At 32.5% G+C, this 24,927-nt stretch overlaps 2 protein-coding genes and 1 long non-coding RNA gene across 3 annotated transcripts; 1 reads left to right on the top strand and 2 right to left on the bottom strand.

Moving 5' to 3' along the window:
* Window positions 1–2,341: 2,341 nt before the first annotated feature.
* On the top strand, window positions 2,342–3,514 carry LOC102617545 (uncharacterized). Its single transcript, XM_052434081.1, has one exon. The coding sequence runs from the start codon at window positions 2,342–2,344 to the stop codon at window positions 3,512–3,514; it is 1,173 nt and encodes a 390-aa protein (XP_052290041.1).
* A 9,420-nt stretch (window positions 3,515–12,934) lies between these two features.
* On the bottom strand, window positions 12,935–14,620 carry LOC127900000 (uncharacterized). Its single transcript, XR_008051903.1, has 3 exons — window positions 14,259–14,620; window positions 13,903–13,978; window positions 12,935–13,310 (listed from the first exon to the last, which is right to left on the bottom strand). It is a non-coding gene; the product is annotated as an uncharacterized LOC127900000 (long non-coding RNA).
* A 78-nt stretch (window positions 14,621–14,698) lies between these two features.
* On the bottom strand, window positions 14,699–17,040 carry LOC107174298 (disease resistance protein RUN1-like). The gene is made up of 4 exons (XM_052434080.1): window positions 16,987–17,040; window positions 16,033–16,902; window positions 15,844–15,930; window positions 14,699–15,523 (listed from the first exon to the last, which is right to left on the bottom strand). The coding sequence occupies exons 1-4, from the start codon at window positions 17,038–17,040 to the stop codon at window positions 14,699–14,701; spliced, it is 1,836 nt and encodes a 611-aa protein (XP_052290040.1).
* Window positions 17,041–24,927: the final 7,887 nt, after the last annotated feature.

Here is a 24,927-nt window from a genome sequence, read left to right as displayed (position 1 = left end):
CACACAATTTTAACTATGAAGTAATTATGTACAGTCATGTACTGACTTAAAGTCTTGTAACCTAAGGGCATTCCATTCACTACGAGCATTTGGAAGAATTATCAACCTTAAATGACCATATATTTCGTACAAATTACTTCAGAGGACATATGGATCCTTTATAGCAAGATATTATGTTTTAAGTGCTTGATGGAGATGATGGCGTAGAAAAATCATGGCATTGGCTCAATCCTGAAGGGATAAATCATTATTATTTTTTGTTGTGTCACTAACGCCCGTAGCATCAAGATAAATTTCAACATCTAGGATTTAGGATAAATAATTTTCACCATATATATTCAAGGCATTAAACTCTAGTTTTGTCAAGTGAGACATTATCATAAACAAATAAGCCAAGATTAGTATAATGAATACTGAAAAAAAAATGTAAATAACTAGTCTTACTTGTAAAGGTAATTTTAAATAAACATGTGGAAAATAAAAGAGCGAGGGGATAGAATACTTCCTATATTAGAGCAAAGTTGTGCTGATAACATGTTATGATTTGAGGGAATAATATGTGGGCAATTACTGAAATGAGTATGTGAACAATTGACGTTTAATTCACAGATAGACGAGGATTGAAGTAATAGGAACAAAGATGGTGAAGCCAAGAGTTTCGTTGAGCTTCTACTTGTGTTTATATATAAAAGGAATGGGCGGAGAGAAGATGAAATCGAATACGAAGCAAAGGCCAAAATGCAATGCCTCTCAATTGCATTATTTTTCTCTTGTATTTGTAGTAAAGAACAAGTGCATCAAGGGGTGTCAAAATATTCTACAAATGAATCCACTCACAAAGTGGACTCTCCACTTACGGAAAGATTCATTAGTGGCAAATGCAATAATTCACAACACTCCTCCTTGAATTCATCATTTATTTACATATAATGTAAAATGTATTAGTAGATGTGCTTAATACTAAAAACAAGTTTCTTCTTCCATGAGACTTGCCAAATAGACACCTGGTATTTCTACAAGGAGTCCTGCAGCCATGATTCCTTCTTCGATTCCTCCTAAGATCAATTGTCAACATTAAAATTTAAGATTCAATCTTAATCCTTTATCTCACAAGAAAAAAAATCCTGAAGGAAAATCTTAACAGATTGCAATTACACTCCTTTATCATTGACTACACTTGGCACATTCATATTCTTTACCTTGTCAAATTAGTTGCTGCGGATTTTCTGTAACATAACAGTATCCACAAGTGTGACGTTTGCGAAGGAAATTAAAGGAAATATGATGATGATGATAAGCCTATGCTATGATGATGATAGAATCAGTATCCCTATCCTCAGTGACGTAAATAGATGACGTAAGTATATGTGATGTAAGCAACGTGGTTTAGAGATGCTCGAGGTATGTGTCTCATTGCCTATAAATAAGCTTTGTAACCATCTTTCAAAGGCAGGATGCAATTCAGAACTACTTCAAGAAATAAAATACACTCTTTCAGCTCTCTTCAACTTCTTATATATCTTCTATTCAAAGGACAATTTCCGAGAAAGGCTGCAGGAGCTTGATGCACCCATAACCCACAGCAATCAAGATATCGGAAAAAAGGATTAGTATCCTGGCAGCCAGGTTCTACATTTCAATTTTATTGTCATAAAAATTTTATTACTCCAGTTATTTAATTATTTTGAGATATTTTAATAATTAGAAATGAGTAAAGATTATCCAAAGATTGAAGCAAAAGTCTACAATTTTGTAGCAAGAGATTTACCTACCAATAGTTATATACCATTAGGAACTACCAACTATGGAGATTTTGCACCTTTTGTCTTATATGGTCCCGGAGGATTTCTTGAACATAAACAATTAAATTGGACAAATCTATATCTACTGAATAAATTAGGATCTGCTGTAGACAAGGAAACGGGTGAAGTAATAGATGAAATATGTAAAACGACAGATCAAAAGAAAATTGAAAAATTAATACAAAAACTCCCTGAAAATTTACAGAAATTAATGCAACAACAAAAAAATTTATCCGAGAAAATAGAAACATTAAAGCAATTAGACAAAAGTATACACATCCAATTGTTGGAACTGAAAACCGAATTAAAAGAAATAAAAAACAGCTTAGAAGAATTAAGGAAAGGTTTAACATTTCACGTAAGCATCCAACCAGAAAGCCATGATGAATGATGATTAATATACGGGAATAAGCTTAGCAATTACGTAAAAGAACATTTAATTAGATTAATTAGATGGCAGGTTGAATTACTTCACTCTTCTTATGAATTATTTTCAATAAAAGGTACTAACAATTGTCTTGCAGATTTCTTGTCCAGAGATGGAGGAGACAACTAACATCCAAGAATTATCCGAAAGATTTAAAGAGCTGCAAAATTCAGTTGCAATTATGAATCAGAATTATGTTACATTAAATTATCAAGTTATGGGATTACAAGGTCACATGCTTGAAGAAATTACTCGTGCCAAAGTGAGCATGACACAAATAATTGAAAAAATTAATGCATTAGAAAAAACCAACAAAAAAGTTGCGAATAGCCGATGTGACATCGGGGAATTATCTGTTGAGTCTGAAAATAAAATTACCACTCAAGAAGAATTATCAGTGTCGGCTAAAGATGAGCCACACACATCAGAGACGCCAACTTCCGCAGAATTAGTAAAAAACGACAAAAGAGAAAAAGAAAAAATGATGCCTAAAAAGGAGGAAAAAGGCCTGTCTATTCTTGAAAAAAGAAAAAGGCAATATTTGTCTTATGTAAAATATTTGTTAGAAAAGAAAAATCCAGAGAAATGGCTTTACATTGCAAGCCAGCAAAATCTCAACAAAGCAATTATATTCCCAGGAGCGGACCCGAAATTTGTTAGAGGACTCTACGATCAAGGACTTATCTACTGTATTTATCCAGGAAGAACTTGCAGAGAAGTAGAAGCTTTGCCTATGGCAATTCTTGAGTCAGCAAGGACTTATTTTGGAATTACCAGAGCAGAACAAATTTATATTAGATTTTATTCAACAATTCCAGAATTTGTTGGAGAAGAAGTTATCAAGGCAGAACATATTGTCAAGATAGGTATCACCAGAGAGCCTATTATTGGCAATCATGTGGTCCAAGAATTTAATGAGGAACAGCAACTCCGGATTATGACAGCCAAGAGAGCATTGGGATATAAAATTATGTACAATGAATTAAAAGAAATATTAAGATCCGAAGAGATTCCTTGGGTCTACACCAGTGGAAAAGCAAATGAGTTATTGATCTACAGCCAAAGCAAAGTGAGCCAGAGTACCCCAAAGAAGCAAGTAATTGAATCATGGTTCAATGTGTTAGCAAAAGCACAGATGACAATGAGTGAAGAAACGGCTCAACACTTTTGCCAGCTCATGAAGAAAGAAATAATGCACAAGTGTGACTTTTGCGAAGAAAAAGAAAATGTGACGAGCAGCCAAAGCTATGACGAAGATGGAATCTTTATCCCAACTACTACTTAGCTTCGCAAATAAGAGATGCTCGAGGAATGCCTTAGCATCTATAAATAAGCTTAATATGTAACCCAGAGCTACTTCAAAAATAAAGTACTTTCAAGTCTCTTCAACTTCTTCTTCTTATCTTCTTATTCAAATAATTCAGGAAGGAAACCTTTGACTGGTCTGTACCAGAGGCATACAAGTCCACCTACTTTGATGAGAATTCATGGATTCACATCAACACCTAGGGTATGAATAATTAAACTCCCTTAGTACGTAACTAGGATGTGCTTAGTTACCATGGTTTAAGTTAATGGAAAATCCCGAATTAATAGAACAACTTAATAATTTAAAAATTACAGAAGTACGCGTGGATGATTCGACTATGCATGACAGATGCAATTTCAAGTAGGAGACCTAATGTCCCTGCTCGAGGGAATACATGGTGTCCTAAAAGTTTCCTATGTGTTGGTCTGTAACCATTGGTAACCTTGTTTTTGGAACATTTTAATTATTGTCGGTAGTTTTTCTATATATTACTTTTTGTACTATTAAATGTTTTATACGAATGGCCAAATTTTTTTTAAACATTTTGTTAGGGATTTTTTAGTGGCCTCATTAATTGTATCAATAATTAATATTGTAATTTATTCATTTCTTTCTATAATGAATTTGTCTAATTCTAGGTATTTATTACTTTATTATATGGATTAATTTGTCTAGTGTTTTGGATATTTAATATTTATTCCTTTGTCTTAGCATTAACATGATGTACTACTATATAGCTTACATATGATGATTCATATACTCATGGGATTTTAATCTTGTCTTCAATTTATTTCCTCTTTCAATACAAATTCTTTAATTTGATGATCAATTTAGTCTCTTTGGGATGAGAAGGTCATTTATTATAGTGAGGGGATCTAATATTTCATACACTTATCAAGTTTTAGTCTTTGTGTCTTCAATTCATATCGTTTTTAGTGTTTACCAAATACAAAATTGGTGGGTTCTAAGGGTCCCAATTCTTATGGTGTCTTCAATTCTTATGGTGTGCTTACTTGCGGGTTTAGGGAATGCGAATGAATAAATGTGAATGAAACTCATGTTCACTTGGCAAAATGTAATTTGGGAATGAGAATAAAATGTGTGGGTCCCACATAATTTGGGAATAAGGAATGGGAATCATATTCCTTGAACTGACTTTTGTATCCCTCTAATTTTTTCATATTTTCCGAATTACCCTCGTTTAAATCACAATTAATTTTATTATTTTAAATGTCATTATTATTATTGTTGTTGTTGTTGTTGTTGTTATTAATATTATTTATGTTATCAAGGAGGTGGTTTGCGACTTGTTGGATATTCAGATGCCGACTGGGGTGCCGATCTGAATGAGCGCAAATCGACTTCAGGATTTGCATTCTTGCCAAACAGAGGAGCAATTACATAGAGTAACAAGAAGCAAACATGCACGACTTTATCGATGATGGAAGCCAAATATATTGCATGTTCTGCAGCAGTGCAAGAAGCTGTGTAGATTAAGAGATTTATCGAGGACTTGGAGATTAATATTAGCAATGATAGTCCAATAACTATCTACTGTGACAATCAAACTGCTATCTCTTTCTCTAAAGATGCCAAATACGATAGCAAATCGAAAAACATTGAGACTAAATACAATTTCATAAGAGACATTTTGGTGAAGAAGGAAGTAGCCATACAGTAAATATCTACGCATAGCATGATAGCTACTCCACTTACCAAAGCTGTAACGAGGGATGTTTTTGCCTTTCATGCTAAATCATTGGGGCTGTGTAGATTGTAATTTTACATTGTTAAGATGTGCTTATTTGTTGTAAACATTTTTAATACATGAGTTGTTTTGAAATGAAATGGTGTCTCTTGTTTCAATTTATTTTATGAAAGGCATAAATACACACATATAAGAGTATGTCCTCAGGTCAAAATCGGTTTTCTTACACGAGCGGTCACCTTAGTTGCTCTAGAAGCAAGCTGAGATGAGACAAGTAGAATAATAAAATAATGTGTTTGCTGGGGAGCCAAATAAAAGGAATTATTCAACAAGTTTTGTCACCTCGATTAGAATTAAGATAAGGTCTTACACAATTTTTATCATAGACCGACTATGATGTACCCCACCATTATAGAGACCTAATTGAAACCAGATGTGAGATCTTATTTTGGCGCTAGAGGATAGCGTTCATTTTAAGAACTCAGGTCAGGCGCTGTAGAAGAGTGATTGGACTAAAATCTGTACAGTGAATTGAATTAATGAGACATACGCCCTAAAATGGAAGATTCACGGTAACACATGTATCATACCACGCGTGCTTGGTGACCAAAATGGAAAATGAGAGAATCTCCCTTCTTCCTCATTGTGTAAGTTCCATAGGACTTTCTATAAGTCAATCCAGGTATCCTTATGACTATCAACTATGTTTCTGAGATCTTAGATTAATATATTCTAGTTTAGCATGTTATCTATGACCTTGACATGATTCGATCTATGAAACATGACTAGGAAAGTGACTATTCTGGATCGATGGACATGAGTGTGATGGGAAGATTTGATTTTTTCTTTTATGTGATTCACTAGTCGACCAATTGTATAATATCTTTGAGATATTACAATTTTGAATACATAAAGAGATTGCACAATTTTAGCATATCGAGGGGATTTAGTATGCTTGAATATTAAAATAAATTAAATATGGGATACAATGAATATATTTTGAAATTCTCTTGCATATAATTGCAATTGAGACATCTCTTGCCTGAGTTAGCAATCGAGATGTGTTTTTGGCTCATCGAATGAGTTTTTGGATATGTTCATGGTCACACGGTATATTTGCTTGTATGATTGAAGATATGTGGTTTTTCATTGTTTTTTTGTTCACTGCTCTACTACTTCGACATCATCCCATCATGTGCAAGTGGAAGATTTTAGATGGGTGGGTCGCCCAGGATGGGCCAACCCGATCCAATCCGCACATGGTAAGCAGTTACCATATGCTGTTATGGGGCATTGAAGGAAGTTGATTTAAAATCAACTTGCCACATTAGTTTCCAAGATGTAACAAACTCCCAACCAAGAAAAAAAAAAAAGAACGCAGAGAAAAATTGATAAGCAAGAATCTTCATCTTCTTCTCTTCTTCGTGAAAAAAAAATAAGAACAGTGAACAACTCATTAGAAAGAGGGCATTTATACTATAATTAGAGGAGGATTTCCAATTGTGATTTCTTTCCGACCATTAACATGATCCAACACTCGATTACTCTACTGCTTAATTCGTGAAGAAAGGTATTTCTAAAATCCTTATTTTTCTTCACACTTTATACATCCCATCACCCAAAAAAAAAAAACTACTCAAAAGTTTTTGTAAAAGATAATTATAAAGAGTGACTATGGTCTACGGTGGAGAATGGAATCAAAGGCATAGTCAAAGATAACAAAAGCTTCGTAATCTAAACACCGAAACTTTTTATTCAAGTATTGTTGAATAATAATAATAATATAGACGATTTAATGAAACAAAAAGTATTTATGACAAATAAGATACAGAGAATAAACCAACCTCTCCATTTATCATTTTCTCTATTTTATTCTTTTATTCTGTCTCTTCTTCTTGTTCTTTAGTATATGACACAACATTTCATTTTGTTTATTCAATTTGCTGTTGGCCCATCTTTCGGGAAATTATATATGAAATAGAAATGTAAATACAGGTAATATTATATATATGAATTATTTATATGTACAATAAATACTAAGTAACTAAAATAAGACAAATGAAATAATAAAAATATTAATGTAAATGAGATAAGATCAAATATATGATACGATGATACTAAGTAAACAATATTGTTTATGGTAGGCTAGCTATTTGACCATATAAGAAAACCGTCTAAAAACATTGTTGCTGTTGGAGCATCTTCCAGGAAATTACGTACGAAACAGAAATGTAATCACAGCAGTAATATTATATATATACATACACACACACACATATATAAATGATAGATTATATGTGTGTGTGTGTGTGTGTATTCTATTTAGATTTATAGTACTCATGCGAAATAGAGAAACTTCGTTGTAGTGAATGTGTATAGCACTTTGGCAGAAGTAAACAAAGCATACAAGCATGATAAAATTAAGATCAAGATATGTGCGTATGAGATAATTATGAGGACTTTTGAGAGGTGTCAAAAGCTTGACTCTCCTTGATTCTGGATTACAAGCTGCTCAGAACTCAGAATCACATAATTGAATGGATGTCGGGCACGCTTGTGGAAAGAGTGACGCTATGAGCACCCTTTATCATCTCTAAAAAACCACACTTCAAATAAAATTATTTTTTTTTCCTGCAAATTACTTGCATTCATAATCAACCCATTTTTTTTCTTTATCGTTCATGACTTCTTATCTATCCAGAATAAATTTGCTTAAATTTGAAATATTATATTATTCTTTTCCTAATTCTTATTGATTGAACATTTTTTACTTAAGAAATATGTGTAATTTAAGTCAAAGTTATAATTTAAAGTATTTATAATTTAACTCAATATTTTACATTAAAAAATTCATCACTGATAATTCGTGTATATGATAGATTACAAATAACAAGAATGTTAAAGAAAAGAAAAATTAGAAGAATGAATTAAAAAAAGGATTTTTTTTGGAATTAAAAGTAAGAATAATTAAAAAAAAAGTTTTATGAGAACTCAAGACTTGAGTCTTAAAAAAGGCTTAGCAATGAAACTAGACCTCAACTTCAATAAGAAAATAATATTAAAAATTAAAAGAGTGTATTAAAAAAGGGGGACATTTTTTAAATTAAAAATAAGAATAACTAAGGAAAAAAAAATGTAAGAATAACTAGAAAGTAAAACTAAGATCAAGACATGTGCGTATGAGATTATTATGAGGACTTTTGAGGGGTGTCAAAAGCTTGATTCCTCTTGATTACAGATTACAAGCTGCTCAAAACTCAGGATCACAAAATTGAATGGATGTCGAGCACACCTGTAGAAAGAGTGACCCTATGAGCACTAAGAATGGCAAAATCCGAACTCGGATCTGGATGTAGGTGCATCTGGATTCGGATTTGCATTGAACTTTTGGCATCCGAATCCTCAAAAAAAATATACGAATTGGGATGCAGGTAATATCTGCAAGGATTGCAAGTGGATTTTCCGGATATTTGGATCTGCATAATAATAAATTTAAATATAATTTAAAATTCAACAATTTACCTAATAATATCAAATAAAGTCCAATTATGATTCAACAATCAATAATTCAACATCAATTCAACATAACTAATATACAATAGTACCATAAATCCACAAATGATAATCTCACAACATAAATCAAACATAAAAACAAAAAAAAATCTAAGGTAAACCGATTCATTACTATAATATCTAATTATTATTATTATTTTAAATTTTTAACATATTTTTCATAGTCAATGAAGATTATAGAGTTAATAATGCATGTAAATATTAAATAAATAATTTAGCTTATATGTTTTTCAATTGAAATTTAATTAAATAAATAACTTAATTATAAAATAATACGGATCCGGATATCAAGTTTTCTAGATGCACTTACATCCGGATTCGCATCTGCATGGATCTTGGTCAAATCTACATTTTTTAACATGCAGATTCGAATTTTTCCGGATCCGGATCTTCCGGATCTTTGCGGATGCTGGCCGAATCCGGAGTTTACTACTATCCCTAATGAGTACCCCTTTGTCAGCTTAAAAAAAACCCGCACTTCAAATAAAACTATATTTAAGGATAAATAAGAATTAGCAATCACTTAGATCTTTTTTCCTACAAATTACTTGTAGTCATAATCAATCTTTTTTTTTGTTTTTTTATCTGTCATGACTCCCTGTGTGTCGAAAATAAATTTTCTTAAATTTAAAATATTCTATTTTTTTCTAATTCTTATTGATTGAACAATTTTTTTTAATTTTAGATTACTTTCAAATTATAATTTAAAATACGTGTAATTTAAGTCAAAATTATAATTTAAAGCATTTTTAGTTTAAGTCAATGATTAACATTAAAAAATTCATCACCGATAAAACTTTTTAATTCGTGTGTAGGATAGATTTCAAATTAACAAGAATGTTAAAAAAAATATTAGAAGTGTATTAAAAAAAAGGACATTTTGGAACTAAAAGTAAGAATAAGCAAAAAAGAAAAAGAAAAAAAAAGAGGTCTTATGAGAATATTAGAGGGGTGGTGGCGATCCAACTATGTGAAAAGAAATAATAAAAGACATTTTTAAATTAACTCATGCAAATAAAAGACATTTTTAAAATTAACTCGCGCATCCATTGAAGCTCGAACCCAAAACCTAAGCTTAAGTCTTAGAAAAGTTTAGCAATGAAGCTAGACGTCAAGCTCAATAAGAAAATAATATTAAAAATTAAACGAGTGATTAAAAAAGGGCATTTTTTGGAATTAAAAGTAAGAATAACTAGAAAAATAATAATAATAAAAAGGTTTTATGAAGAGGTTAAAGGGGCGTCAATAATCCAACATAAAAGGAATCAACATGGCTCAACAAAAGATCAGGAAACCCAAATTAAATAAGCACAATTAAGTCCAACAAAACCATGAATGCCCAAAAAAATTCCAACATTAAAATAAAAGGGATAAGAACAAAAAAATATCCACATTGAAGACAACCATGATCAATAATTTTTTCGCCAAAATTGTTTTTGGTCAAATATGTTATATGATCCTCATGCAGAAAAATATATGATATGATCTTTATATATAAATGATAATTTGTACAGTTTCTTTAATTCGAAGCTTTTCATCGGACTCATAATTGCTTTAATTTGCAGCGTTTACTCAGAAGGCACTAGTGTTATTCTAAAGTAAAATCTATGCAAATTCAATAAGAATCTCAACAAGCGAAAATCCATTTCAGCTTCAAGTGCTAAACAATTTAGAATAAGCTTAGTTGGCCAACTCAACTAGAACAACCAAAGCTATATGCCAAAAGGGTGAAAAAAAGAATATATCTAACCAGATTGCAATGAGATACTTATTTTAAGTTACGACCCCAGTCCTCAACACCTTCAAGTGTACCCGAAAACTCGCAGTTGAAATAATGGATGCGAAATGTTAAGGAAGCTCATTGTGCTGAGTTTATGAAGAATAGAAAGACAAAGAAGCTCTCAGTCTTAGTTAGTGAAGCAAGTCCATAGTGCCAGCTCATCAGTGCCAGATCAGCAGAAGTAGTTACGGGTATTGACAAGTCAGCATAAGTTGTTAATGTTTGTTACTAGTTTCTTTAGCATGTGTATGTAAACAACTTCGAGTATATAAGCTGCATTAGATCAGTTGTTATGTGTAATCAAATAATCAAGAAATAAGAACTCTGATTTTCCTCTGTAAATTAATAATCAAGAAATAAGAACTCTGATTTTCCTCTGTAAATTTTCTCTTGAAACAAACAGCTTTTAACTTTCTTTCACGAAATGAGAGAAACTGCAATGAAACAGAGATATAAGTACGAATATCAAACAGAGGATTCATTTTCCCGCTTTATTTAATTTTCAACCCATGAGAAATCACAAATTTCAATGCTTCAATTTGGTCGAGCACCACATTCTGATTCTGACCAACTCTTTGATCCAAGTGGAGCATTTCTAGTAATTTAACATGAAAATAAATTGCCAGAGTAGATACAATAAATAAACAAATAAAAAGTAAATGAAATACCATGTGCAAATGTAAAGAACATAAATTGAAATTGAGAAGCGTACTTACACATAAATTCAGAGAAAATAATATTCACTTGGCTCTGCCCTTCATTCGAGTGGTCTAAATCTTTTAGGTTGTGGTTTCTCATCGTAATCATCCCAACAGACACTTCCTCTCGCTTCAGCCACTGCCATATCTGATCCAACAAAATCGTGATGGAATTCATTCAGATTATAAGAAGTGAAGCGAGTCCATTGCTTTGTTGTTTGGTCGAACTCCTCAACTTCATGCATATAAACTGGATGGAAGCCGCACCTTTTCACCTTCAATACAGGATCTGGCCCAGCCATACCGAATTTCTCTCTAAAATCAATAAATGACAACCTAAAATGATTAGATTCAAAATGCCAATTAGTATCATAGCAGCGTTGACGAGACAAATAGAGTAGCCAAAGATGGTCTGACCCACAATGACCGAAAATCTCTCTAAAATCTATATAACTAATGGTACCAGAACCATCCATAGAGCATTCCAATTGATATGTGGCATATGAACACCATATTTTGATGCCAGTTGAATGTTTAGGGACATGAAAAACACAGCAAATAGCATATCCCACAACCTTATTCATATTATAAAAATATGAAGGCCTCGTGGCTGTTATTGAAGAACCCTCATTCTGATACATGAACCACTTTGGAATTTCACTTCCTGGAACAACAATGCTCAGTTTATGGCTTGGATTTGACACTGCGTGCAACCAAACAATAAAAAATGAACAAGTCTAGTCCATTGTTTAATTGGTAGGCATAATCTTTTCATAGCTGGAAGATACAGAGTGAGACACTGACATCAAGGTACTCTCGTACGATTGAAATTGCCAAACCGTTCTTTCCGAGTAATTTCTAGCTGTCTATACAATCGATTACTGTGTATTCTGACTTGCGTAGATTTAGTGCACCTGATAATGTCACCAACGAAGAACAACCATTCGCTCTAACTAACCATAAGTTGGGTGGAATTTGTGGCAGAGATTGAAGCCTTTTACAATCTTCCAACTCTAGTTCTTTAAGATTGAGAAGACCACTAATGCTTGCCGGCAGCGTAACAAAAATTGTTTCTACTCAGATACAACTCTTTTAATGAGCATAAGTTGCCAATATCACTTGGGATTGCTCCTTCCCCTAGATTACAGTCACTGATATCCAATTTGATTAAAGAGCACAAACCTGACAGAGAATACAACATCAAAGCTACAGGATATGAACTCTTTCCCATCAAATTGAAAGGAACGTGCAAATGCCATAATGTAGATGATGGTGGTCCACTGCACCCAGAAAAAGAGAGCGCGCTGGGCCTGTTTGGTATTGTTTTTGGATTTGTATTTTCTGAGAACAAAAATGAGAATGAAAATAATGTTTTGCAGTTACTGTATTTTGAATTTAAATATGCGTTTGGCATTATTTTCTGTATCCTGTATTTTAAAATTGAAAACAATAATATGTGTTCGGTAGATATAATTGAAAATGATAAAAATAATGAATATGTGTTCGGTAGTACAATTTTCAAAAACAGTTTTTACTAAACATTTAATTCATACTTATAGTTAGAAAATAATTGTTTAACTAATACATAGACAATCATACCATAAATAATTTAAACAAAATAATTATAAAAAAATACATGATCATAAAATTTTAGTATTAACATTAATAAAAAAAAAAGTTTTACATTGTCATTGTTTTTACACTATAATTAAGATACATATTACAATACATATGATTTAAACAAAATAATTATAAAAATTACATGATAGACATCATGCATTATGTGTCTCCTCCACAAAAATACTTGAAGTCAAGCAACAGAAATCTCCTCCACACCACTGAGATCCTCAACAAACTGTGCTTTTGATTCCAAATCAATGAACTGGTTCGACTTACTAGCTAAATACGATATGCTAACTCTTCCCCGGCATCTAATGTAGTTGGCTACAGCTTTCATCTCTTCATGTGATATGTATATGTATTTTCCTTTATCATCCATGACACCAGAAAGCCCTATTCAAATAGCAAATTCAAGGTAAAATTCCTTAGCGAGCATTTTACAGAACATAGCTCCACATCATAAACCACCAATAGAATAAAAGGACCATTCTAGTTTATCCATGACAAGGTAAAAATGTAATCAAAATTACCAAGGATTAGAGACAAAACCTAAACTAAGGTCAACCAGAAGGAAATACAATGGCCAAAGAATACAAACTGGGAAGATCTAACATATCAACATCAGTGACTCAACAAGCACCAAAGTAAATTCAGAGTTCATTATCAGTATGACCACATCAATGGAACTTAAACCAATGAAAATCAGTAAAATAGTTAGCCCTCCACAGGTGAAATCAAACACCTTTTAAATATTTCTCTTTCACACCATTATTTTTTAGCTATGAATAGAAAGTGGGCAAGAAGCAGCACTGCACCATGAAAAGATTAAGGCAATTTAACTCTAACAAAGCATGACCAGAGCACACAGAGGAGGGGGAAAAAAAGCATAACCAAAGCAATTAGCCCTTGCTAAAATGTGAAAATGGAGTGTACGCACAGAAAAAAGAACAATCAAAGGCATATCAATTACGTAGACCATACTCACTTGACATAAGAATAATAACAGTTAGATCATCATTGTGAAGCTGGTGCAAAATAGCATCTTGAATCGTCACAAGCCTCTGACAACAAGATAAATGAGAAAAAAAAAAAAAGAATCAGAAGATCTCAAATCAGAAAACTAGCGGTCTGGTATATATGATATTTAGTATGCCAACATGAATTAACACAGAAAAATGCACACACATAACAGTTTGTCAAGCCAATCTCACACAGCCTCCACACCAGTACTATAACACAAAATCTTGGCAAAGCAGTCAATATTGGCTTTATAAAGCCAGGAATAGTTAAGCAAAATCTCACACCATACTTTTAATAAAAAATAAAAAATCAGCAACTCACAATAGCAGAGACGGAGCCGACAGAGCAGTAGCAGTCGAGGCAGTCGAGATGGAGCAGCAGCGGTGGAGACAAAGCAGCGACGGTGGCGGAGATGGAGCAACAGCAGTGGCCCAATGAAGCAGCTGCGGCAGTGGAGACAGAGTACAGCAGCCGATTTGGGCACGTCGAGAGAGAGTAAGTGCTGTGAGTGGATCACGAGAGAGAGTCGAAGAGATAAAGCACACCGAGAGAGAGAGGAAGCGCTGTGAGTAGATCGGGAGAGAAAGTCGAAGAGATAAGCCGAAGAGATGGAGGAGTTTGTTTTTTAATTTATTTTTTAGTTTAGTTTTAGAATACGTGGAGAACATGTTAAACATGTTCTCACTTTCATAGTTATAAAAGTGAATTCCAAATTATTTGTTTTATAATTTGTTTTTTGAAATTCAGCCACCGAACACGTACTAACTTAAATTTAGAAAAGGAAAATGAAAACAGGGCCTATAAAATGATACCGAACGGGATGGAGGTCGTCTTATGGCTGTTCCGCTTATATCAAGTTCTTCCAAACTTTCTACTTGCCCAATAGTCTCTGGCATATTTTCAAGTTTGAAGCAGCCTGAGAGATTCAAAGTTTTGAGTAATTTCAAACCATTTATACTGTTGGGAAGTCTCACGAGATTTTTGCAGTTGTTCAAATTCAACAATTCAAGTCCATGCAAAAGTTCAATAGATGATGGCACTTCTGTAATGGAAGTTCCATCTAGATAGAGCTCTAACAGATCTTCCATACTCGCCACAATCTGTGGAAACTTCTTCAATTTTGAGCAACCAGAGAGCTTTAGATTTCTTAGACATTTTAAACTGCTTATAGCAATTGGCAGACTCAATAGATTTTTGCAGCCTTTCAAAGACAACTGAACAAGTCCAGATAGAAGTTCAATTGATACTGGCAGTTCTTTGATGTCAGTTCCATCCAAAAGAAGTTCCCGCAGACACTCCATACTTCCCGCAACGTGTGGAAATTTCCTCAATTTCAAGCAACCAGAAAGAACAAGTGTTTTAAGCGGTTTCATAAAAATCTTACTCGAAAGAGTTGTCAAACTTGTACAACCTTTCAAATTCAACAAAATCAGCTTATTGTGAAGTAACAAAGACGAGTGAATTTCACGCAACCTTGTACAACCTTTAAGATCTAACTCCTCCAAATCTGGGGCCTCAGTTAAGTCTGGTGTCTTAATCAGATTCTCTGAATGTCTGAGTTTCATGACTTTCAACATGTTTAAAGGCTGTTGAACACAAAAAGGATTACATTGATATTTCTTAACATATATATAGCTATAACAGTGAAATTGTTATCAACAATTATTCACTGAAAAAATATAGATAAGTGACAAAAACATTGATCTTACTTTGATTCCTTTCCATAATTCTTCAATGCGGCTGTAACACATTTTAAATTCAACAATTTTACCTAGTTGCAAATTTGATGGCAAAGATTTCAAAGGATATCGATGCCAATCAAGTAACCGCAACTTGTTAGAGAGGCATTCAAGGCCTTCAGGAAGTTGTAGACTACTGATTTTGAGCAATCTTAAGTTGGTCATACACGAAAATGCTTTAGCACTTCACTAAAGTACACCTCATTTTCAAGAGAGTTATCATCAACCATTATTCCTTCAACTACTTCACTTCCCTGAAAATTATAAACAAAGTCGTTCGTTAAAGATTTAACTAGCTAAAAGAGTGAGCAGAGCTGGAAAATAAATACTTTTAGATCCCTTTGTCATTCACTTACTGTATTTTGTGACAAGACATGGCTTACATCTGCTTCCTCCCACAATCTACTGCGTCTTCCAGGCTCGTCAGGGGATTGTCTCCTAACAATTTGTTGACCCATTTCTTGTAACAAATCATGCATCCACAATCTGTCATTCTCACGCACAGTTAATAAAGATTTTTCTATAAGGACACTAATTCCGATAATTGGGTCAAAACCACAGCTGTCTAGAATTTTCGATACATAATCTCTGTTCTCCCATTTATAGAAACACGCAACATCAAGAAATATATTCTTCTCTGCCTCTTTTAGCCCATCAAAACTTATTTGGAGTATATCTAGAATCTTATTTTCGGGATCTCTTTTTAGTCTTTCCTGGGTACTTCTCCACTGATCCACAGGTCTACCAAATAAAAATGAACCCAAAACATCAACAGCTAATGGAAGACCACTAGCATACTTTACAAAACATTTAGCTAGTTCCGAATATTCTTCTAAAGGCTTATAAGTATCAAAGGCTTTCAAACAAAAGAGTCGAAATGCCTCATCAAAATTTAGTGCCTCAAGCTTATAAACTTCCTCGACTCGATGCAACTTCAACAAATGTTCATCCCTCGTTGTTATTATGATCCTGCTGCCTGGACCAAACCAATCACGCTTTCCAGCTAATCCTCGTAGTTGCTCAACATCAGCCACATCATCGATTAAGAGGAGGACCTTTTTATGTCGTAGCCTACTTCCTATCATGTTAACACCATCGTAGACATTCCGTATGCTATTATCTGCAAGCTTCAGTAAATCGGAGAGGAGCTGCTTTTGCAAAGAGATTACACTTCCTTCTTTATCACATATTTCCCTAACATCGGCAAGAAAACTACTCCCATCAAACTAATGAGACATCAAGTCATAAACAACTCTTGCAAGAGTTGTCTTTCCAAGACCTCCCATCCCCCATATCCCGATTGTACGAACATCATTAGACCCTGTACACATAAGAAACTTCAGTTTCTCCAAGCGTGATTCCATTCCTACTAGCTCCTTAGGAATCTCTAGTTCTGAATTCATATAATTAAGTAATATGTTATTATTACATCAGTCAAAAACAATTGGAATGAGAAATTCAAATCCAACCCAATAAAAATTAGATTGGACCGGGTTGCATTGTGATTTGAAGGTTCAAAATTTATATATTATTTCTTTCTATAACAGGATGAGCTAGTTTAAAAGACAATTTAAATCAATTTTTTATAAGCTCATATATTACACACTTAAAAATTAATTAGATTAGGTAAATATGTAATGATATTGATATCATTCCTATTGCGATTATTGCCATTATTATTATTAGTATTTAACAAACCAGGTCAAGAGTCAATTCGTAGAAGGAAATTATATTAGAATAAATAGCAAATGACACAAAACAGATCAGCTTGCAGGCAAGGACGGGGAAAGATTAATACATTAAATAAATTTGGACTAAAATTATAATCACAAGATTAAATCATTATATTGAGAGGCCTAAGCTTGGGCAATAATCTAAGAATAAAGTTTTATTTTTTTTTCAAAATTAATAGCATAAAGCATCACAACATAAAAACATTTAGTCATCAAAAGTTCAAATACAATAATTCAACGTATCAACGTCCATATCTCTTGGTTTGCAGAAACTAATTCATTTATAAATTTTAGATTATTCTCCTTGTGATTTGATTATCTTCAAATCACTCCCTTTTGAACACCTTAATTACCCCATTTTTGTTCAAAAGATAAGGAAAAATAGGGTGAGTTGATTATTTTTTTTTTGGGAAAATATCCACAGTCCACCCGTTTTTTCTAACTTTTTCAAAAATACACAAATTTTTTTTTTACTGGAATCCACCTAAAGTTACATTTTGTTTCACTTTTCCACTTCTGTTTGGAATCCGTTAAGAACACTAACGGAAACTTAAAAAAATGACCATTTTACCCCCCAAAACGAAAATAACAATTTCACCCTAAAAATTACCAAAAATAATCAGATTAAATCTAAATATTTTTCCCATCGGTCAATAAAGAAATTAATTCCACAACCATCAAATACGGTTTTTTTTTTAAATATGTCTGTAATTAGAATGCTAAATTATAACAGTAGTATTAAAAATAGCCAAATCACGCAAACCATTAATTGAATTTAAGATAAGTAGAGTTTTATTATTTATTGAGTTATAATCTCTAGTAGTTAAGATTTTTTTGTACATCACTAACGTACAAATAATGATATTAATAATTAAATCTAATTATTTTTGGTATTTTTTAGGTTGAAATTGTAATTTTCGTTTTGGGGGTAAAATGGTCATTTTTTAAATTTTCTGTTAGTTTTCTTAACGGATTCCAAACGAAAGTGGAAAAGTGAAACAAAATGTAACTTTAAGTGGATTCCAGTAAAAAAAAAAAAAGAATTGTGTATTTTTGAAAAAGTTAGAAAAAACGAGTGGACGGTGGATATTTTCCTTTTTTTTTTGTATTCTTAACAAAAATGGGAGGTAAATTGAGATTTTCAAAAGTGAATGGGTAATTTAAAGATACTCAATTTACGAGAGGAACCCTTTTACTACACATCATATGATATACATACTTATTAAATAGAAGTTGTTTAATTGAAAACAGTGTTGAATGAATACTAAAATCTGTTTTGTAGTTACTAAACTTGCAAAATAGACAAAATTAATATTTGAGAAAAAGAATGATTACCTATCTTTCAATTCCCAACCTGATATATTGGCTACCACTTTTAAAACGTGTCTCCACTTTTGCACCTTTTCTATATTATCCTTGAAAACTTCTTCATGTTTAGCAAAGGCTTCTCCAAAACTTGTTGTTTGTTTCCTTACAACAGTTGGTTCCACATCATAGAAAATTGGAAAATTTTGATCCTCTTTGTTTTTGCATTCAACAATCTTAACAAGTTCATCCAAGCACCAAGTGGAAGAAGCGTAGTTTTTTTAGAAAACAATAATCGAAATTATTGATTCTTCAATTGCTTTAAGGAGATTTCGTGGAATGGATCCTCCTTTCTCAAGTTGTTTGTCATCCCTAAATACATAAATTCCTTTATTGTTCAAAGCAGTATAGAGATTACCTATGAACCTTTTACAGGTATCTTCTCCTCTAAAGCTTAAGAAGGCATCGTATTTCCCATGAGAGACATTTTGGAAGCTCGTTGAAGCCATTATATTAATTTGTTCCTAAAAATTTAGAATAAATCAAGTGAAATCCAGTGAACGTACAATACTATGCAAACAATGAGATTCATTCAAAATTATGGGCAGCGCAAGAATGAAAATGTTATAAATTATATATAAATCCTTTTTTTTTTAACAACCTTCACAGTAACTCATATGAATAGTGACTCTAAACAGTTTTACGTGAACAATATTGTATAAACAATAATCCATGAACAGTAATTTCAGAATTAATTAATTAGAAAAATTAATATATCTATCGTTTTAATTTGCTTACACTTATTAAGATATATCTAAATTCTTTACACATGATAAATCCCAAGATGTAATAGAAATCTTATCTAGATGCTAATTGGGGACTGATCTGTTTCTTATTCTTGATCCTTAGTGTATTGACTGAATCTTGGTAGGTTCTTGGGTCAAGTTCAGTGAGTTAAGTGTTCTTGGGGTGAGGTTGATCTCGTTAGGTTGGGTCTACATCATAACAAATTGGTATCAGAGCTACTACTCTCTGCCTTTAGATTCAAGAAATGGGTACCAAGATTGATCTGGAAAAGTTTACTGGGCAGAATGATTTCAATATGTGGAAGATCAAGATGGAGGCTTTGCTGATCACTCAAGGTTTTGGAAATGCCATTGAACCAGCCTCCAAGAAAGAGGGAATGGAGGGCTCTTCTTCTACAACTTCTGAACAAGTTGCTAAGATTGATAAGAAGGCTAGGAGTACTATCATTCTCAGTCTAGGGGACTCTGTGATAAGGGAGGTTGCGAAAGAAAGAACTGTTGTAGGGCTATGGACAAAATTAAAGAATCTGTATATGACAAAATCTCTTGCAAATAGGTTGTACATCAAAAAGAAAATCTTCTCATTAAGGATGGTTGAAGGGTCATCACTTGATGAGCATATTGATAAGTTCAACAAGGTTTGTGATGCTCTGGAGACTATTGATGAAGGCTTAAGTGATGAGAGTAAAGCACTTCTGTTAATTAGCTCATTGCCTAAATCATATGAGCATTTTGTTGATGCTCTTTTGTATGGGAGACAAACACTTTCTTTGGAAGAGGTTAAATCAGCTCTTGGCACAAAGAAACTGAAAGACAAGCAAGAGAAGGCTGACAGTGAGTCTGGTGAGGGTTTAATGGCCAGAGGCAAACCTGAGAAGAGGGAAGGCAAATGAAAGAAACAAGAAAGATCTAAGTCAAAACAGAAGCAGCTTAAATGCTTCCATTGTCACAAGGAAGGGCATTTCAAGAGGGATTGCCCTGAGAGGAAGTCCAAGATCAAAGATTCAAAGGATAAAGTAGGGAATGCAGCAATTGCCACAGATGAATCCAGTTATGAAACAGCTGAAGTACTCATAGCTTCCAAAGAAAAGATTCAAGGTGAGTGGGTTCTTGACTCAGGATGCACCTTTCATATGTGTCCAAATAGAAACTATTTTACATCATATTGAAATACTAACTAGGCGACCCAAGAGGGGGGTGAATTGGGATTTTAAAATTTAAGTTAAGCAACCCACACAACAATTTAATCTATTGCCTTAATCAAATTGAAAACAATAAATTCAATCATGCACAATATTAAAAGAGTAAGGGAAGAGAAAACAAACACAATGATTTTTACATGGTTCGGCAATCCCCGCCTACGTCCAAGCCTCCAAACTCACCGGGCTTGAGGATTTCACTAAGCTAGCCTCCCAAGGCTTCAAACGCTTACAATTGACTTCCAAGGTGTCAATGGACCTTTACAACAAGAGATTATCCCCAATCTCTTAACCCAAGTGTATCCCAACACTTACAATCTTTTAACTTAATTTTACAAAAAAGATTATAAATGAATCTCTCTCACACAATGTGTTTGATCACAAGTGAAAGCTCAATGTGTGAATGAATGAGATGAATACAAGAATTTAAAGCTCAATGAAAGTTGTATTCTCAATATTTTGCTCAATGATGATCGTTGGAGTTCTTCTTGTTTGAATTGGATTGAGTTTATTTATAGTTGGAGCTGAAAACTAGCCGTTATTGACTTTCTGCACACTGTCGGATCGCCGCTAACTAGATGTCGGATCGCCGTTTGACTGGTCAATATGATCGTTGGGGCTGATTTTTAAATTGTCGAATCGCCGTTATCTAGATGTCGGATCGCCGTTTAGGTCCAGAGGCTAATCTTCAGTTCTGTTAAATATCGGCGAGCCGTTTATCAAAATTGTCAGATCGTCGTTTAGGTCCAGAGGCTAATCTTCAATTCTGTTAGATGTCGGCGAGCCGTTATCAAGATGTCGGATCGCCGTTTTCTACAGTAACTGCTACAGGGAAATATTTTCCAAAATTATAATTTGACCCCAAAACTTTATAAAACTGTATTACGGCCCAAAACGTTATGAAACTTTGCAAATAGATCCAATTTTAGAATTTCTATGTAATGCTTTGTTAATCCCAAAACTTTATGAAATTATGATGTAGCCCAAAATGCTATGACACTTTTCAAATAAGTTCTTCTCCAAAATTTCAAGCAATACTTGTTGATTTCAAAGTTTTCAAAATTCTTTCAATTAAACCATAAACTTGAAAGAACAAATAATTTCATAAAATCATTTTTCCGTTAAATATAAAACCTTTAAAATGTGAAAATAATGATTTATTTAAAAAGAAAATAATTTGAGCTTAAAAGATTAATTATTCTTAGTCTTGTTTGTTATCATCAAAATCAACATTATAGAAACATATATGTTAACAATCTCCCCCTTTTTGATAATGACAAACATTTCATATATTTAAAGAATGATTCCACAAATTTCTCCCTCTTCTTGTTTGTTATCATCAAAATCAATATTATGGAAACATATATGTTAACAATCTCCCCCTTTTTTATGATGACAAACGTTTTATGTATTTAAAAAATGATTGCACAAATTGCTCCTCCTAAATGTAAGCTTCTCTTACAATTTAGCTAAATTAACAAATTTAAATACATGCATTCTTCTCCCCCTCATCATCAAAAAGAAAATTTAGTGGAAAAGAAAAAAAAAAGTTGAAACGTTGTTACCCATATTGTTTAAGTAGAAATTTCGATAGAATCTCCCCCTAACAATAAGCATCACTTCAAATACAAGTTTAGTAATATCACTCCCAAATTATCATAAATCCTCACACACACCATGCAATCAAATCATCATCATATCTGAAAATCATCACCATAATCACATATCAACCATCAAATCAATACCCAAAGTGCATATTATTCTTCTCTTTTTGATAACATCAAAATGATATATTACTTTGTTTCCCCCTTTGGACAACAAAAAAGTTCAAAATGCATATTATCCAAAATTATATTATATGCTCCCCCTAAATATATGGCCAATTTAAAATTTTAACCGAAATGATTTTATCCAAAAACATATCATATTTATCTCCCCCTTCATTGTAAAAAAGAAAAGATAGATAGATGCAATCGAAATAAGATCATAAAAAATAATTCAATGAAGATATTACCCACTTAGTGCGAGCAAAGATTTCGGCAAAGTCTCCCCTTAAAAATGAACAAATTCTCAAATACACAACATGATTAAAAAAATATAATCTTCAACAATTATAACAAACCAATAACTTTACCAATTCATCAAGAAACACACATATAATCATCAATCATCAAAATCATCAAGAAATCAATTTTAATAGTATTAATAACATGATTAGAGATATTAATAAATTTCATCATCCTAAGTTCATGCCGAATTTTTGAAAATTGTTCTTCACAAAAGGTTTTGATTTGTATACCCAATTGGCATGCAAAAGTTATAAGAACATATTATCAACTATCCAAGCTTCATAATTATTAATCACATTAAAAATTAAACACATTTAGGATCTAATGTGACATTTCAATATAACTTAAAAAAAATCTCATACGCTTAAAATTCTCGAAGTATATGTATTTTTTTTTTTTTTGATATCATTTACAACAAGTAATGCATATTCAACAATATATCGATAAAGTGCAAAAAAATGCATATGTTCACCAATCATAGATTGCATAAAATCAAACTTCATCAAATACAGTATAATCATCAAAGCACATTCTTTATCATCAAAACTTAAGCAAAGCATAAGTACATAATGACAATATATATAGCATCGAAATCAACATAGCTATTAAGATAAGCCATCATTATGAGTTAAAGAACAAGTGATCAAATCCATTATTACAAATGCTCACATATATTTTTTAAGTGATGATCTAGTAGTTACACTTTGTGATGGATATTCCAAAATTAAGATCTTAAGGTGAGAAGAAACATACCTCCACTCTTTAGGGAGTGTTTGAGAAGTACTTTCATTTTACTCCGCATTTGTTTCTTCATGTTGCTCCTCTTGATTTTCAAGTGGTGCATTCTTTTGGCTATCATTTGATAATCTTCTTGTAGCTTTTCATCTACATTATCATCAACAACAACTTTCTCCGTAGAGAAAGAATTAGACTCATCAAATATAACATGTATAAATTCTTCCACAATCAAAGTTCTTTTGTTATACACTCTATAAGTTTTGCTTATGTTTGAATAGCCAAGAAAAATATCAACATCAAATTTTGGATCAAATTTGCCAAGATTATATTTTGTGTTCAAAATAAAACATTTGCATCCAAAAACTTTGCAATAACTAATGTTGAGTTTTCTATATTTCCAAAGCTCATAGAGAGTATTATTGAGATGATGTCTAATCAATGTGGTCCTAACCAGTTTTTTTTTAATAGACCTATTCTTACTCTCTACAACTCCATTTTGTTGTGGAGTCCTAGGTGATGAAAATTTATGCACAATGGCAAAATCATTACAAAAAAATCTCAAATGCATGATTTTCGAATTATCCACCATGATCACTTATTTATCATGCTTAGGCATTACATAATCATTAAAATCAAAACAAATCCATCATGATGAGTTGACAAGCTATCATCATATTTATATATAATCATGCATCATGATAAAGCATTCAACGTTATACACAATGATAATTTGATCATGTAAACATACAAGCATACTTTCGCAAATTCATTTTTCATGATTCATTCAACAAAATTAACATGGCAAGAATTGTTACCAAAACAATTAAATCATCTTGCCTCATATTTTTCTCCTAGATCATACTCAAGTGATTATCCTCACAAGCTTTCATCAAGGAATTTCTCCACCATTCCTTGATTGTGGTACCTACAAAGGAAACATTCACGTTGTGCCCTTTGGTACCCAAATATTATTGGGTCCTTGAGTGTTAGCAATGGTTCCTTTTGGAACCCAAACACATTTTACTCCATAATATACTTTTCTTTTAATAGGACAATCAAACTTCATGTGACCGTTTTGATTATAATAATGACATACAACTTGATTGTTAATAGATGTATTCTTCACAAAATAATTCTTATAATACTTTTGTTTCAAATTTGGCTTATAACCAAATCCTCCTTTATCAAACACACATTTTTGTGAATTAATCAAGTTATCCAACATCTTTTATCCATTTGTAAATTTTAAAACAATCTCATTTAACTCATTGCTCTTCTTCTTAAGCATTTCATTTCCCTTTTTCAAGTCATCTATGTGATATTCTAAATGCTCATGTGAAGTGCTAGGTTTCTCATTTGATAATACAACTCTATCATGCAATGTTTTATTCTCTAATTCTA

This window comes from Citrus sinensis, chromosome 9 (genome assembly GCF_022201045.2).
Source record: "Citrus sinensis cultivar Valencia sweet orange chromosome 9, DVS_A1.0, whole genome shotgun sequence".
In the NCBI taxonomy this organism is placed as follows: domain Eukaryota; kingdom Viridiplantae; phylum Streptophyta; class Magnoliopsida; order Sapindales; family Rutaceae; genus Citrus; species Citrus sinensis.
The sequence above is the reverse complement of the archived record's forward strand: the minus strand, read 5'-3'. Positions and strand labels throughout refer to the sequence as shown.